Below are 12,639 nucleotides of genomic sequence, written 5' to 3'. Positions count from 1 at the left end.
ATTATCAGAGTTGAACCTCCCTGATGTAAGAGCAACACAGCTTCGGTCATCAGCACTGGCTGAAGCTGCGCCCTACGAACCACAAACCCCCTTGGCGGCACCGCCTGGCACTCCAAGCCCCTCTGTGACATCCGACAGCACACAGGGCACAACGGAGGCGGCCCGGCGGCTGAAACCCCTTCTCCTCACAGCTCCGGTGTTCCCAGAAGCGCCCACGGGGACCTCCCAGCGGAAAGCGCGGCCGGCAGCGCGGGGCGCCGGGCTGGGGCGGGGCGGGGCGGGGCGGGATGGGGTGAGCTGCTGCCGGGTTTGGGCTTCTGCCCGGGCAGAGATCGTGTGGGCAGCGATGTGGCTTCTGGCTTCACTCCTGTGCCTTGCATCCCTCCAGGGTAAGCTGTGACAGGGCGGCGGGGACCCTTCCCGACCCCTTCGCTTTTCTTCCTCCCTTTCCCCATGCCTCCGGGACACCCTTGGCTTCCGCTCCCCAGGCGTTCGGACGGGCTTGTTCTGCCCCGGAGGGGAGCGGTGGGAGCGGGCGCGGCAGGGATCAGGGAGCGGCAGAGGGCTCCGAGGTACCCGGGGAGCTGCCCCAGCCGCCGCCAGCCCCTCACGAGCCCTGCGACAGCGGCTCCGTGCGCGGGGCGGCCGCCCCTGGCCGCTCGCTCCCGGCCCTGCCCAGGGGCGGCGGGCGCAGCCGAGCTCCTGCCTTCCCTCTCGGCTTAGACCTAAAAGTAGAAATACGTCGTCGTCCATCAGCACGTACAGGAACTGCCCACCCAATTCTAGGAAGGTTCCTGCGCCCCGTTTGTTTCAAACTGGTTCTAACAGGAGGCGTGGGGTGGGGGTGTGTGCGGTTTTTGTGGCACCTACGCCCGGGGTGTTGATTCCTGCCCCGAGGTTGCCCCGCGCCGCTGAGGAAGCGGCGTCACTGCGCGAGGGCAGCAGTGCCCTCTGGGTCCTGAGGTGTTAGAGCAGTCAGGAGACCAGCTTGTAGTGTGGAAGTATTCTTGTCATCCCTAAACGTGAAAATGCTGTTTATTTTGTATTCTTGCGTTCGTTCTTGCTCATGGACAAAGCATCGAAGTTCTCAATCGTTTTATGGTAGTTTGGGTTTGTTTTTTTTTTTTTTTTTTTTTTTTTAGCAATGGGGTTTGTTTATTTGGATTTTTTTGTTTGTTGGTTGGTTTTCGATTTATTTTTGTTTTTTGTTTGTTTTTCTAGAAGTACATTATTACTATTAACTGCTTTTTAAATATTAATCAAATGCCTTCTTAATCCAAATGCCGCTGCTGTGCCTTAGGAACATAGTCCTCACACGCATTGCCCTTACAGTGGGCTGTGAACATGAGAAGTATGAACAAAATGTGCTCATTTTTTAAATTGAAGATGGATGTAAAAACTTTCTTCTCATCAGAGCAAGCTGCTTTTGCTAAATGGGCCAAAAAGCATGATTTAATTTATGAAGATCTTTAATTCCTCTAGTCTAAGGGATTTATTCTGATTTAGGATTTGTGGTTTTTTTTTTCTTTTGTTTGTTTTTTTTTTTCATTGGGAGTTTCCTGAATGTGCCTAAAAGAGGGGCTGTTGTATCCCCCTGTTTAAAAAGGAACTTCTCTGCTGCTGAGAGTTCAGAACAACTCCCTGTTATTTCTTTCTCATACTATTCCAGGGGACTTTCAACTTGCTTTATTTAATTGATATGGAGAGATCCAGTTCTGCAAGAGAGCATTAGAGATCCAGCTGGGCAGGGAGGATCAGTGGAGAATCCAGGACACTGCACACCTGCATGAATTAGCCTATTTTAAGCTATAGTTGCAATTTCTTAGGTTACCTGCAGTGCTTTTGTTGAGAGTTCTAAATGAGTGTGACTAAGGCATGATTAATAGATTAACTTTTTCTGTGAGTCAAGGAACTTTGTTACCTTGCATTAAGTAAATTGGCATGCTGCTACTACTCTGTGCATCTCAGCCCACGTGCTGTGGACTTACTTGGAAATAAAAGATTACAGGTTCCAAAGAGCATATAATTGAAAGGAAGAGGTGATGATGCTTAGACATCTGGAGAGGGTAATTGTGGTTGTGACATAATAATGTCCTACTTTAATGAAAAACATAGCTTGTTCTGTTGTCTTCTCTGTAGAACTTGGATTCTAAAGTGGTTGATTAGGGCAGGAGATCAGGAATGCAAACACTTTACTGCCTTTCACTTAACTAAATGGGCATGGTTTCACACCATGGTTTTGTTTGCATCGTTGCATTATTGTTGTTATGTGTGTGTTGAATGTGTGTAATTGTTTCATGTTAATTTTAACAAGGTAAAATAGTCCATCATCTCTCTATGTGAGACTCAAGAAAGTCAGACTGATCTGCCCAAGTTCATGAAATAAATCAGTAGCAGTTCAAATTGACATGCAACTTTCTAGCCTTGCAAACACCTGCTCTAGGAGGCTGTTGGTAGATCCTCATCCTTTATCAGCCTTCCCCTCCAGAATCCTTTCTCCATCCAAATTCAAATCATTGTAGTTATTCCAGTCCTCCCTGTGGAAGCCAGAAGTTGCAGTGTAGCTTTGGAGTTTTCAAAATTCCTACTCGCCACGTAGGGATTCCTGCTTTTCACAATGCCAGGCCAAGTGATGTTTTTGTCTGATGAAACCTCAGACTTGTCAATTATAGCACAAAGCCTCACCTCAAGGCTAAGGAAAAACTTTGATTTTAGACCTACCAAGAGCATGCTCCTTCAGTTGTTGGAAGTTCAAGACAAAACTGTTCAGATTTGGGATCCTGGGTGTTATATGTGGGTGGAAAGAAAGTCAATGTGGTATCTGTGGCCTGGTTTGGTGAAGGAACCCACAGAAAGATCTTTGCATCCTCTATGTGGAGGAGGTGAATAAATAATACCATGCCAACAGGAGGATCACAGTGCAAGCTACGCCTGTGGGGTTGTTCTGTTGCAGTGCAGATGGCAGCCAAACTTCTACTTGCTTTAGCTGCATCAGGATCCTGTCCCAAAAGCAGAGGGGATATGGGAAGTAAGCTGGATATGTGAACTAGAGAATCTAGAAGCATTCTGCATCTGTAGTAAGGCTCATCTGAAAGCCACACAACTCTTTCAGTGTTCTGAGCACCGACTCTCTTTTATGCAGTATTACTGCCTTCTAGTTCTTGCATATTTAGATGGATTCCTCAATGCTATTTTCATTGTATGTTTGCATTAATGGTTGCTTCATTTTTCAATTCAGCTTGTTCATAAAAATTGAGTTAAACTGAGAAAACCTGATTTACCTAAAAGCAGCAGTTGCCATCTCCCGTACTGAGCATAGACTGATAAAATGATTTTTCATTCACGCTTCTTCTGAGAGAGACCAGCATAAAAAACAAACTTCCCTCAATGTGGCTTTTTGTGTCTGTGTGATTTGGCAGTTCATCAAGTTTGGGCTTTATTATTATTATTAAAAAATGTCCTGTCCTTTTTTTTTTTTTTTTATTTTGTACACACAAATAAATGCTCCTTTCTGTCCTAGTTTGAAAGACAGGTGTTTGCTAAGGAAAGCAGAAGCTTCCCTTTGGACTGAAAAAAACCGTGATTCTTCCAATTATTATAATTTTGGAATTAAGAGAGCTCTCAGGCAAAGATATGGGGGTAGGAATAACAGTTCTTTACTAGTATATCTAACAAGACAAACAAGAACAACAACAGCTATGAAATTACCCACAAACAGAACAGTAACTCAGTCCCAGTGTTTTTTGGCTGCAGGCACCTTTTCCCTGAGCTGCAGTTCCCGGTGCTGGGGGCGGGCGGGTCCCGCAGAGCCGCAGGAGGGCTGGGGGTGGTGGCAGCGCTGTGCCAGGGGGAGAGAGAGAGATGGTGAGAGAGCCCTCCGCTCATGGTGTGGGTCCTGGTGCTCAGCAGAGTGCTGGATGGTGGTAGTTCACAGCGAGAAGGCAGCAGGGCAGAGTCCGATAGTGGTTTCCCGATGCTGGGATGGCGGGGGGGGGAGAGGCGGCGATCGTCCTTCTCGTCCGAACTCCGCGGGGGAAATGGGCCGAGGCCCAGCCTTCCACTTCCTCTTCTGGCTGTTTGAATCTCGCGGGGTTTCTGTCTTCTCTCCCCTCCCCCTTGTCACCAGGGCCCAGTCAACAGGTATCTTAGCATGACAATGGGGAAAATTCCACAGAGGGAAAAGGGAGAACCAACCCCCAACATTATCCACCCCGAATTTTCCCCTACCATCATGCTAAATCAAATTAAAATCTTCAAATTATAGACATCCATACAGTTACAGATACAGGCACAGTATTGTAGGTAGTTCACCCTAAAACAAGGTCTCCTTGGGGTATGCATCGGGTCTTTCCATCCCTTTGCATGACCCACCAGGTACAACCTGGCCCTTGAGCAAAAACCGCCCCACGAATTGGATTGTCTTTGCTGGAGGCAGAGTTCACCCAAACAGTTTTTCCTAGCATACCTCTCATATGCACCACTGGAACCTTGTCCCCATCTGGTGTTCTCAAGGGCTCAGACTGGGCAGGGCCTGCTCGATTAGTGGAATCTCGGGTGTTCACTAACCATGTGGCCTTTGGTAGATTAATCTCCCAGTTCTTGAAAGTCCCCCCACCCAGTGCCTTCAAGGTGGTTTTAAGCAGCCCATTGCACCATTCCACTTTCCCAGCCGCTGGTGCGTGATAAGGAATGTGGTACACCCACTCGATGCTGTGTTCTCTGGCCCAGGTGCTTATGAGGCTGTTCTTGAAATGAGTCCCATTGTCTGACTCAATTCTCTCAGGGGTACCATGTCTCCAAAGGACTTGTTTTTCCAGGCCCAGGATGGTGTTGCGGGCAGTGGTGTGAGGCACAGGGTAGGTCTCCAACCATCCAGTGGTGGCTTCTACCATGGTCAGCACGTAGCGCTTGCCTTGGCGTGTCTGAGGCAGTGTGATGTAGTCAATCTGCCAGGCCTCCCCATACTTATATTTGGACCACCGCCCCCCATACCAGAGGGGCTTCACTCGCTTGGCTTGCTTGATGGCAGCACACGTCTCACAGTCATGGATAACCTGGGAAATACTGTCCATGGTGAGATCCACCCCTCGGTCTCGTGCCCACTTATAGGTAGCATCTCTGCCTTGGTGACCTGAGGCATCGTGGGCCCATCGAGCCAGGAACAACTCTCCCTTGTGTTGCCAGTCTAAGTCTATCTGTGACACCTCTATCCTTGCAGCCTGATCTACTTGCTCATTGTGTTGGTGCTCCTCATTAGCCCGACTCTTGGGGACATGGGCATCTACATGACGGACCTTTACGGGTAGCTTCTCTACCCGACTGGCAATGTCTTTCCAGTCATCAGCAGCCCAGATTGGTTTTCCCCTACATTGCCAGTTAGCTTTTTTCCATCTTTCCAGCCAGCCCCACAGAGCATTGGCTACCATCCATGAATCAGTGTAAAGGTAAAGCTTTGGCCACTTCTCTCTTTCAGCAATGTCCAGGGCCAGCTGAAGGGCTTTGAGTTCAGCAAGTTGACTTGATCCACCTTCTCCTTCGGTAGCTTGTGCAACCTGTCGTGTGGGGCTCCATAGGGCTGCTTTCCACTTCCGGTTCATCCCCACGATGCGACAGGAACCGTCAGTGAAAAGAGCGTAGCGAGTTTCATCTGCTGGCAGTTGGTTGTATGGCAGGGCTTCATCAGCCCGGGTCACTTGTTCTTGCTCCTCTTCATCGGCAAGACCAAAATTTTCACCTTCTGGCCAGTTTGTAATTATTTCCAAAATCCCAGGGCGATTTGGGTTTCCGATACGGGCGCGCTGTGTGATGAGGGCGATCCACTTGCTCCATGTGGCATCGGTGGCATGGTGGGTAGAGGGGACCTTCCCTTTAAACATCCACCCCAGCACTGGTAGTCGGGGTGCCAGGAGGAGCTGTGCTTCTGTGCCAATCACCTCTGAGGCAGCTTGAACTCCTTCATAAGCAGCCAAGATCTCCTTCTCTGTTGGGGTGTAATTGGCTTCAGACCCTCTGTAACTTCGGCGCCAGAATCCCAGAGGTCGGCCTCGGGTCTCACCAGGTACCTTCTGCCAAAGGCTCCAGGACAAGCCCTTGTTCCCAGCTGCAGAGTAGAGCACATTCTTCACCTCTGGTCCCGTCCTGACTGGGCCGAGGGCTACAGCATGAGTGATCTCCTGCTTGATCTGGGCAAAGGCTTGCTGCTGCTCAGGGCCCCAGTGGAATTCGTTCTTCTTCCGGGTGACCAGGTAGAGAGGGCTCACGATCTGGCTGTACTCAGGAATGTGCATTCTCCAAAAGCCTATGGCACCTAGGAAAGCTTGTGTTTCCTTCTTGTTGGTTGGTGGAGACATCGCGGTGATCTTATTGATGACCTCAGTGGGGATTTGGCGCCGCCCGTCTTGCCACTTTACTCCCAGGAACTGGATCTCTCGGGCAGGACCTTTGACTTTGCTCTTCTTGATGGCGAAACCGGCTCCCATCAGAATCTGGATGATCTTCTCTTCTTTCTCAAATACTTCCATTGCCGTGTTTTCCCACACAATGATGTCATTGATGTATTACAGATGTTCTGGAGCTTCACCCTTTTCCAGTGCAGCCTGGATCAGTCCATGGCAGATGGTGAGACTGTGTTTCCACCCCTGGGGCAGTTGGTTCCAGGTGTACTGCACGCCCCTCCAGGTGAAAGCAAACTGAGGCCTGCACTCTGCTGCCAGAGGAATGGAGAAAAATGCATTGGCAATGTCAATGGTGGCGTACCATTTTGCTGCCTTGGACTCCAGCTCGTACTGGAGTTCCAGCATGTCCGGCACGGCAGCGCTCAGCGGTGGAGTCACTTCATTCAATGCACGATAGTCCACAGTCAATCTCCATTCTCCGTCAGACTTGCGCACAGGCCAGATGGGGCTGTTGAAGGGTGAGTGGGTTTTGCTGACCACCCCTTGGCCCTCCAGCTCACGGATCATCTTGTGGATGGGGATCACAGCATCTCAATTTGTCCTGTACTGCCTGTGGTGCACTGTCGAGGTGGCAATTGGCACTTGCTGCTCCTTCACCTTCAGGAGTCCCACTGCAGATGGGTTCTCTGACAGTCCAAGCAAGGTGTTCAATTGCTTAATGTTTTCTGCCTCTACAGCAGCTATTCCAAAAGCCCACCTGAGTCCCTTTGGGTCTTTGTAATAGCCATTCCTGAGGAAGTCTATGCCTAGAATACACGGTGCCTCTGGGCCAGTCACAATTGGATGCTTCTGCCACTCCTTCCCAGTCAGGCTCACCTCAGCCTCCAGCAAAGTCAATTCCTGTGATCCCCCTGTCACCCCAGCAATAGAAACAGGCTCTTCCCCCACATGTTCTGATGGTATTAGGGTGCACTGTGAACCAGTATCAACTAATGCCCTATGTTTTTGTGGCTCTGATGTGCCAGGCCATCGGATCCACACTGTCCAAAAGACCCGGTTTTCCCGTGCCTCTCCCTGGCTAGAGGCAGGGCCCCTCTAGCACTGGTTATTATTTCCTTCCTGGGCATACATGTTGGAGGTTCCCTCAAGGGGATCTGACAAATCATCCTCCCTTTTGTAATACCCTGCATCTTGGTTATGGGAAGTTGAGGCTACCTTCACTTTAGTGGAGCTCCTTTGGTTAGTGTTTCCCTCCCTGAGTTGACGCACCCGTGCTGCCAGGGCAGAAGTGGGTTTCCCATCCCACCTCCTCATGTCTTCCCCATGGTCACACAGAAAGAACCACAGGTCAGCTCGTGGAGTGTACCCTCTATCCCTAGCTGGGGGGCGTTGGGCTCAAACTCTGGCATCTGTGACTCGCACTGGTGCTGCATTGACCTTCTTCATCTCCTCCCTCATCTCTCTCATCTCCTCTTTGAGTTCCCTAATCACAGCAGAGACCTGAGCCTGCATTGGGCTGTTCATTATACTCTCAAAATTTCTGAGCCTATTGGCAACAGAACCCACTGTCTCGTGGTTGGTGTCAGCATTAATGGCTGCAATGAATGTGGTGTATTGAGATGGTCCCAGGTGTGTGAGATTCCATAACATCTGCCCTGTGCACCTGACCTTGTCGGGGTCATTGTCATGTTGTCCACCCCTCCCAAAGAGTACCTCCAGTATTGCTACTTCTCTCAGCTGTTGGATCCCCTCCTCAGCGGTCTTCCAGCGCATTCTATGGTGGTGCTCCTGCATTCTCTCTCTATGGACAAACCTCTCTCTTACACTCATTAAAAGCCGCTCCCAGAGGGAAAGGGGGCCTGGTTCCCTTACAAATATGTGATCCACGCCTGAGTCCTGGGTCAGGGGTCCCAAATTCCTTGCCTCAGTACCATCCAGTTGCACACCTGTACCCATAAGGTCCCAGATCCGCAGTAACCACGTTGTAAAAGCCTCACGGCCCCTTCATACAACATCTTTACGCAGATTACGGAGGCTCTCGTATGACAGGGACTCTGTGACAATCTCAACCTCTGGCTCCCCTGCTGGTTGTGAGGGCCCTGCATTCTTATCCTTATTATCCAGGTGCTTTGTTTTCACCTTAGACTTTTTAGTTTCCACAGGGGCAACTGCTGCTGGCTGTGAGTGCCCTTGCAGTTCAGCTGGAACCTGGCGAGATGTAACATCTGTGGGTTCCACTGCTGCACCATCAGGTTCTCCCTCTTTAAGGCAGGGGGAGAGTTTCTCAAGAGCTGGGGAAAGGTACTCCTTCAGCATCTGGGCCATCTCCTTCACTAGAAACCCCACCCACTCTGGATGGTTCCTTTCTGAGGTGAGCTCTGGGGCAGAGTCAGGCTCAGGGGCAACATCCTTAACCTCTAGGGCAGAATCCTTAGTCTCTGGGGCAGAATCCTTAGTCTCTGGGGCAGGGGCAGGGTCAGGCTCTGGGGCAGAATCCTTAGTCTCTGGGGCAGAGCCAGGCTCTGGGGAAGAATCCCTATTTCTTAGGGGACGTATCAGGGTTGTCATCCAAGTCAATCTCCCCTCATCTTGGAATGTTAAATAGAACAGGTTTACAAGGCCTATTAGCAATGTCAGCCACTGTATGACATCATTATTGCTTAGAAGAGATTTGAACCCCTCAAAAGCTGGTGGAGCAGACCCAAAAAACTGTGTAAGGGGTTGGGACAAAATTTTTCCTGGTGTCATATCCTCACAGTATGTGCCATTATTAAAGTAACCCCAAAAACATACAGTTAGAGTGTGATAGCTCCGAATCCATGTGCCCACCTTCCAGAGGAAGTTAAAAATCCATTAATTTCTCATGTTATCAGCCCACAAAAGGAACTGGATAATAGTTACAGCAGCCTGAGTTATAGGACCCATGTTCAAGTAAGGGATTGCAAATGGGAGAGATAAAGCTGTGGCCACATGGAGCCCAAACCACGGTAAGCTGGACAACATGATGCCACCTAACACAAAACTGAGGTAACTCAAGAGCTGTTATTCCTTTTTCACCCTTTTCTCTCAATGCCCTTGGGCCCCACGTTGGGTGGCCAAAATCTGTCTTGGTTTGAAAGACAGGTGTTTGCTAAGGAAAGCAGAAGCTTCCCTTGGGACTGAAAAAAACCGTGATTCTTCCGATTATTATAATTTTGGAATTAAGAGAGCTCTCAGGCAAAGATATGGGGGTAGGAATAACAGTTCTTTACTAGTATATTTAACAAGACAAACAAGAACAACAACAGCTATGAAATTACCCACAAACAGAACAGTAACTCAGTCCCAGTGTTTTTTGGCTGCAGGCACCTTTTCCCTGAGCTGCAGTTCCCGGTGCTGGGGGCGGGCGGGTCCCGCAGAGCTGCAGGAGGGCTGGGGGTGATGGCAGCGCTGTCCCAGGGGGAGAGAGAGAGATGGAGAGAGAGAGCCCTCCGCTCATGGTGTGGGTCCCGATGCTCAGCAGAGTGCTGGATGGTGGTAGTTCACAGCGAGAAGGCAGCAGGGCAGGGTCCGATAGTGGTTTCCCGATGCTGGGATGGCGGGGGGGGGGGGGGGGGGGGGGGGGGGGAGAGGCGGCGATCGTCCTTCTCGTCCAAACTCCGCGGGGGAAATGGGCTGAGGCCCAGCCTTCCGCTTCCTCTTCTGGCTGTTTGAATCTCTCGGAGTTTCTGTCTTCTCTCTCCTGCCCTTGTCACCAGGGCCCAGTCAACAGGTATCTTAGCATGACAATGGGGAAAATTCCACAGAGGGAAAAGGGAGAACCAACCCCCAACACTTTCTACATTTGTATTGATCAGAAAAACACTAGGATTGCTCAGTGTTTCTTTTGTGTCTCTTCACTTCATGAGACGTGTCATAGGAGCTACCCTACAAGGCATTTTGATGAATGTGGGAAAATCTGGACTCCTAAGAAATTCAGGTTGTTTGTGGAATGTGGTTATTTTGTGTGTTGCTAATAGAAATGTCAAACACAGTTTTAATGGTTTAAATTGGAAAAAATGAGTTATTAGCATTGTGAAGCTGACACCTGCTTGTGTCATCCTGTCCCCTTACTCTTGAATCTTCTTGAATAAGCAGAGGAAGTTATAAATTCCTTACAGAGAAAAAAAATCAAACCAAACCTCCACCCTCTGCATAAAAATTCTTGATAAGAGCTGAGGTTGTTATGTCATATTAAAACCAAAATGAAACAATATTTTTGCTATTGCAGTTTAACACTATGGGATGAACACAGTGAAAAATTTTTCTGTAAATTTTGCTCCTTAATGTAATTAATGATCTTAGACTTTAGAAAGCCAAGATCATCTCTGGATTGCATACACAGACTCAGTTGATCCTGGGTGTGTTAAAGGAAAGGAAAGAAAAGAGAAAATAGAAAAGAGACAAGAAAAAAGAAAAGTGGGTTAGTGGGTGTAGGTTTGTTTATGTTTGGTTTTTTCCTTACTGGCCCTCTGTGGAGAGCTAGCCTGAAAGGATAGTGCAGGAGGGAATCTTCCTCAATGATTTGCAACTGTACTGATTACCAAGGAGTGGCAACGTCTGTGTCCAGCCAATTGGTTTGGATGGTAGGAAGGAGTGAGATAGGTTGTCACCCCTTACAGGCACTTGCGGTTTGAGTTAGAGCATGAGACTGAGAATCTGCTGGAGTAAGAGAAGGAGTCTTTCGGCTGTGCTGTGAGGAGGTAAGTGACGTGGTTGTGTAAGGGTCATGTATGCTGAGAAGATGTGTGAGGGACAGTCAGGGTTAGGCATCTGGGAAAGGGACAGCTTTGGTTTAGCCAGTCATGCAGAATGAAAGAAGGAGTCAGCTATGTGCAACTGTCTATAAGGAAAAGAATCAGTACAGTGTGAAGCTGCTAATAAGAGAAGGAGTCAGAGTTATCAGAGAGGGGTCTATGAAAGAAGAAGTCAGAGTTGTGTGAGAAAAAGATCTGTAAAAGAAGGCACGTAGAGTTTGTGAATAAAGGGCTGGTGGGAATGCCAGTTAAAGGGCTAGTGGTGATACCAACCCCATCTGTCTTGACATAACTGTGACAGTCCTCCTATCTGTTTAGAGCCTCAGGAGAGCCTACTGGCTGTGTTCAGGGTAGTGTGACTGTGGGCTGGCTGGCTGATACAGGGTTTGTAGGAGACAGGTTGTAATTCGGAGTCTGTTTAAGCTGGTGCTGCCACAGGTTGGGAAGAGTCCATGTCTATGGTATCAGTTTGTGCCATCCTTTATAAGTAGAACTGCAAAGATGATCTGGCTGAAAATGAATCTGATTGAAGGAAAGAGTTGCCAAGACAGATGATCTTCTCAGTGCTGTTGATCACAGAGCCTGCATGAAGACTGCTTGTACGGCATAGGAGGTGCTGCTGTCTGGATGCTGGGAGTAAGTGACCAGAGGATTTGGAATCATAGAATGGTTTGGGTTGGAGGAGACCTTAATGATCATCCAGTTCCGACCTTCTGCCATGGGCAGGGACACCTTCCACTAGACCAAATAGCTCAGAGCCTCATCCAGACTGGCCTTGAACACTTCAGGAATGGGGCATGCATTCTCTGGGTAACCTTTTCCAGTGTCTCTGGACTGCTTTTAAACTGCTGCTTTTTTTCATAGGCCAAGGCAGACTTAGATGCAAGTCAGTTCTGTCCCTAAGCAAAGCCCAGAGACTAAAAATTCAATAATCTGCAGGACACAATGATCCTCTGTAGTAGTTTACCGCTGCTAAAAGTGGTGATTCTCAGTCCTCTCCCTCCCTTGCCTGTGTCAGTGCCCGAACCACCCTCTGAGTGAAGAACTGTTTTCTAATATCCAGCCTAAACCTTCCCTGACACAACTGCAGGCTGTTCTCTTGGGTTCTGTCACTGCTCACCACAGAAAAGAGATCAATGCCTGCCCCTCCTCTATGCTCTTACTCTTGTTCTTCTGCATTTAGCTCTCTTCTGCTCTGTTCCATGCATGAGCACTGCTGTCTCCACAGTGAGTCACATCTGGAAATTAGTCTTTCTGTGGGTTTTTTTGTTGTTTCTCTAGTTGGAGCAGGGTTGTGTGTCAAGTACAATCTGTCAGCAGATTGTGCTGTCTGCATGCCTATTTCCCTGCAGGGACAGGCAGACAAAAAAGAGAGAAAGAGGACCAAGTCATCCCCATGCTTTTGGTCTCCAGCATAATTAAAAAATGACTGTGTAGCTTCTACATGGGAATGCTGCCTGTTGTTGGGC

The 12,639-nt window shown here is 48.9% G+C and overlaps 1 protein-coding gene across 2 annotated transcripts in view; it reads left to right on the top strand.

Moving 5' to 3' along the window:
* The first annotated feature begins 302 nt into the window (after positions 1–302).
* LOC134056220 (uncharacterized) overlaps positions 303–12,639 on the top strand; it is a 33,204-nt gene continuing 20,867 nt past the window's right edge. For both annotated transcript variants that reach the window (XM_062512874.1, XM_062512882.1), the window contains exon 1: positions 303–389. In XM_062512874.1, the coding sequence (XP_062368858.1) occupies positions 347–389 (43 nt within the window). In that variant the 5' untranslated portion in view covers positions 303–346. The remainder of the gene's footprint in view (positions 390–12,639) is intronic.

This window comes from Cinclus cinclus, chromosome 2 (genome assembly GCF_963662255.1).
Source record: "Cinclus cinclus chromosome 2, bCinCin1.1, whole genome shotgun sequence".
Lineage (NCBI taxonomy): Eukaryota > Metazoa > Chordata > Aves > Passeriformes > Cinclidae > Cinclus > Cinclus cinclus.
Note: the sequence above shows the minus strand (reverse complement) of the source record. Positions and strands in the feature narration are given on the sequence as shown.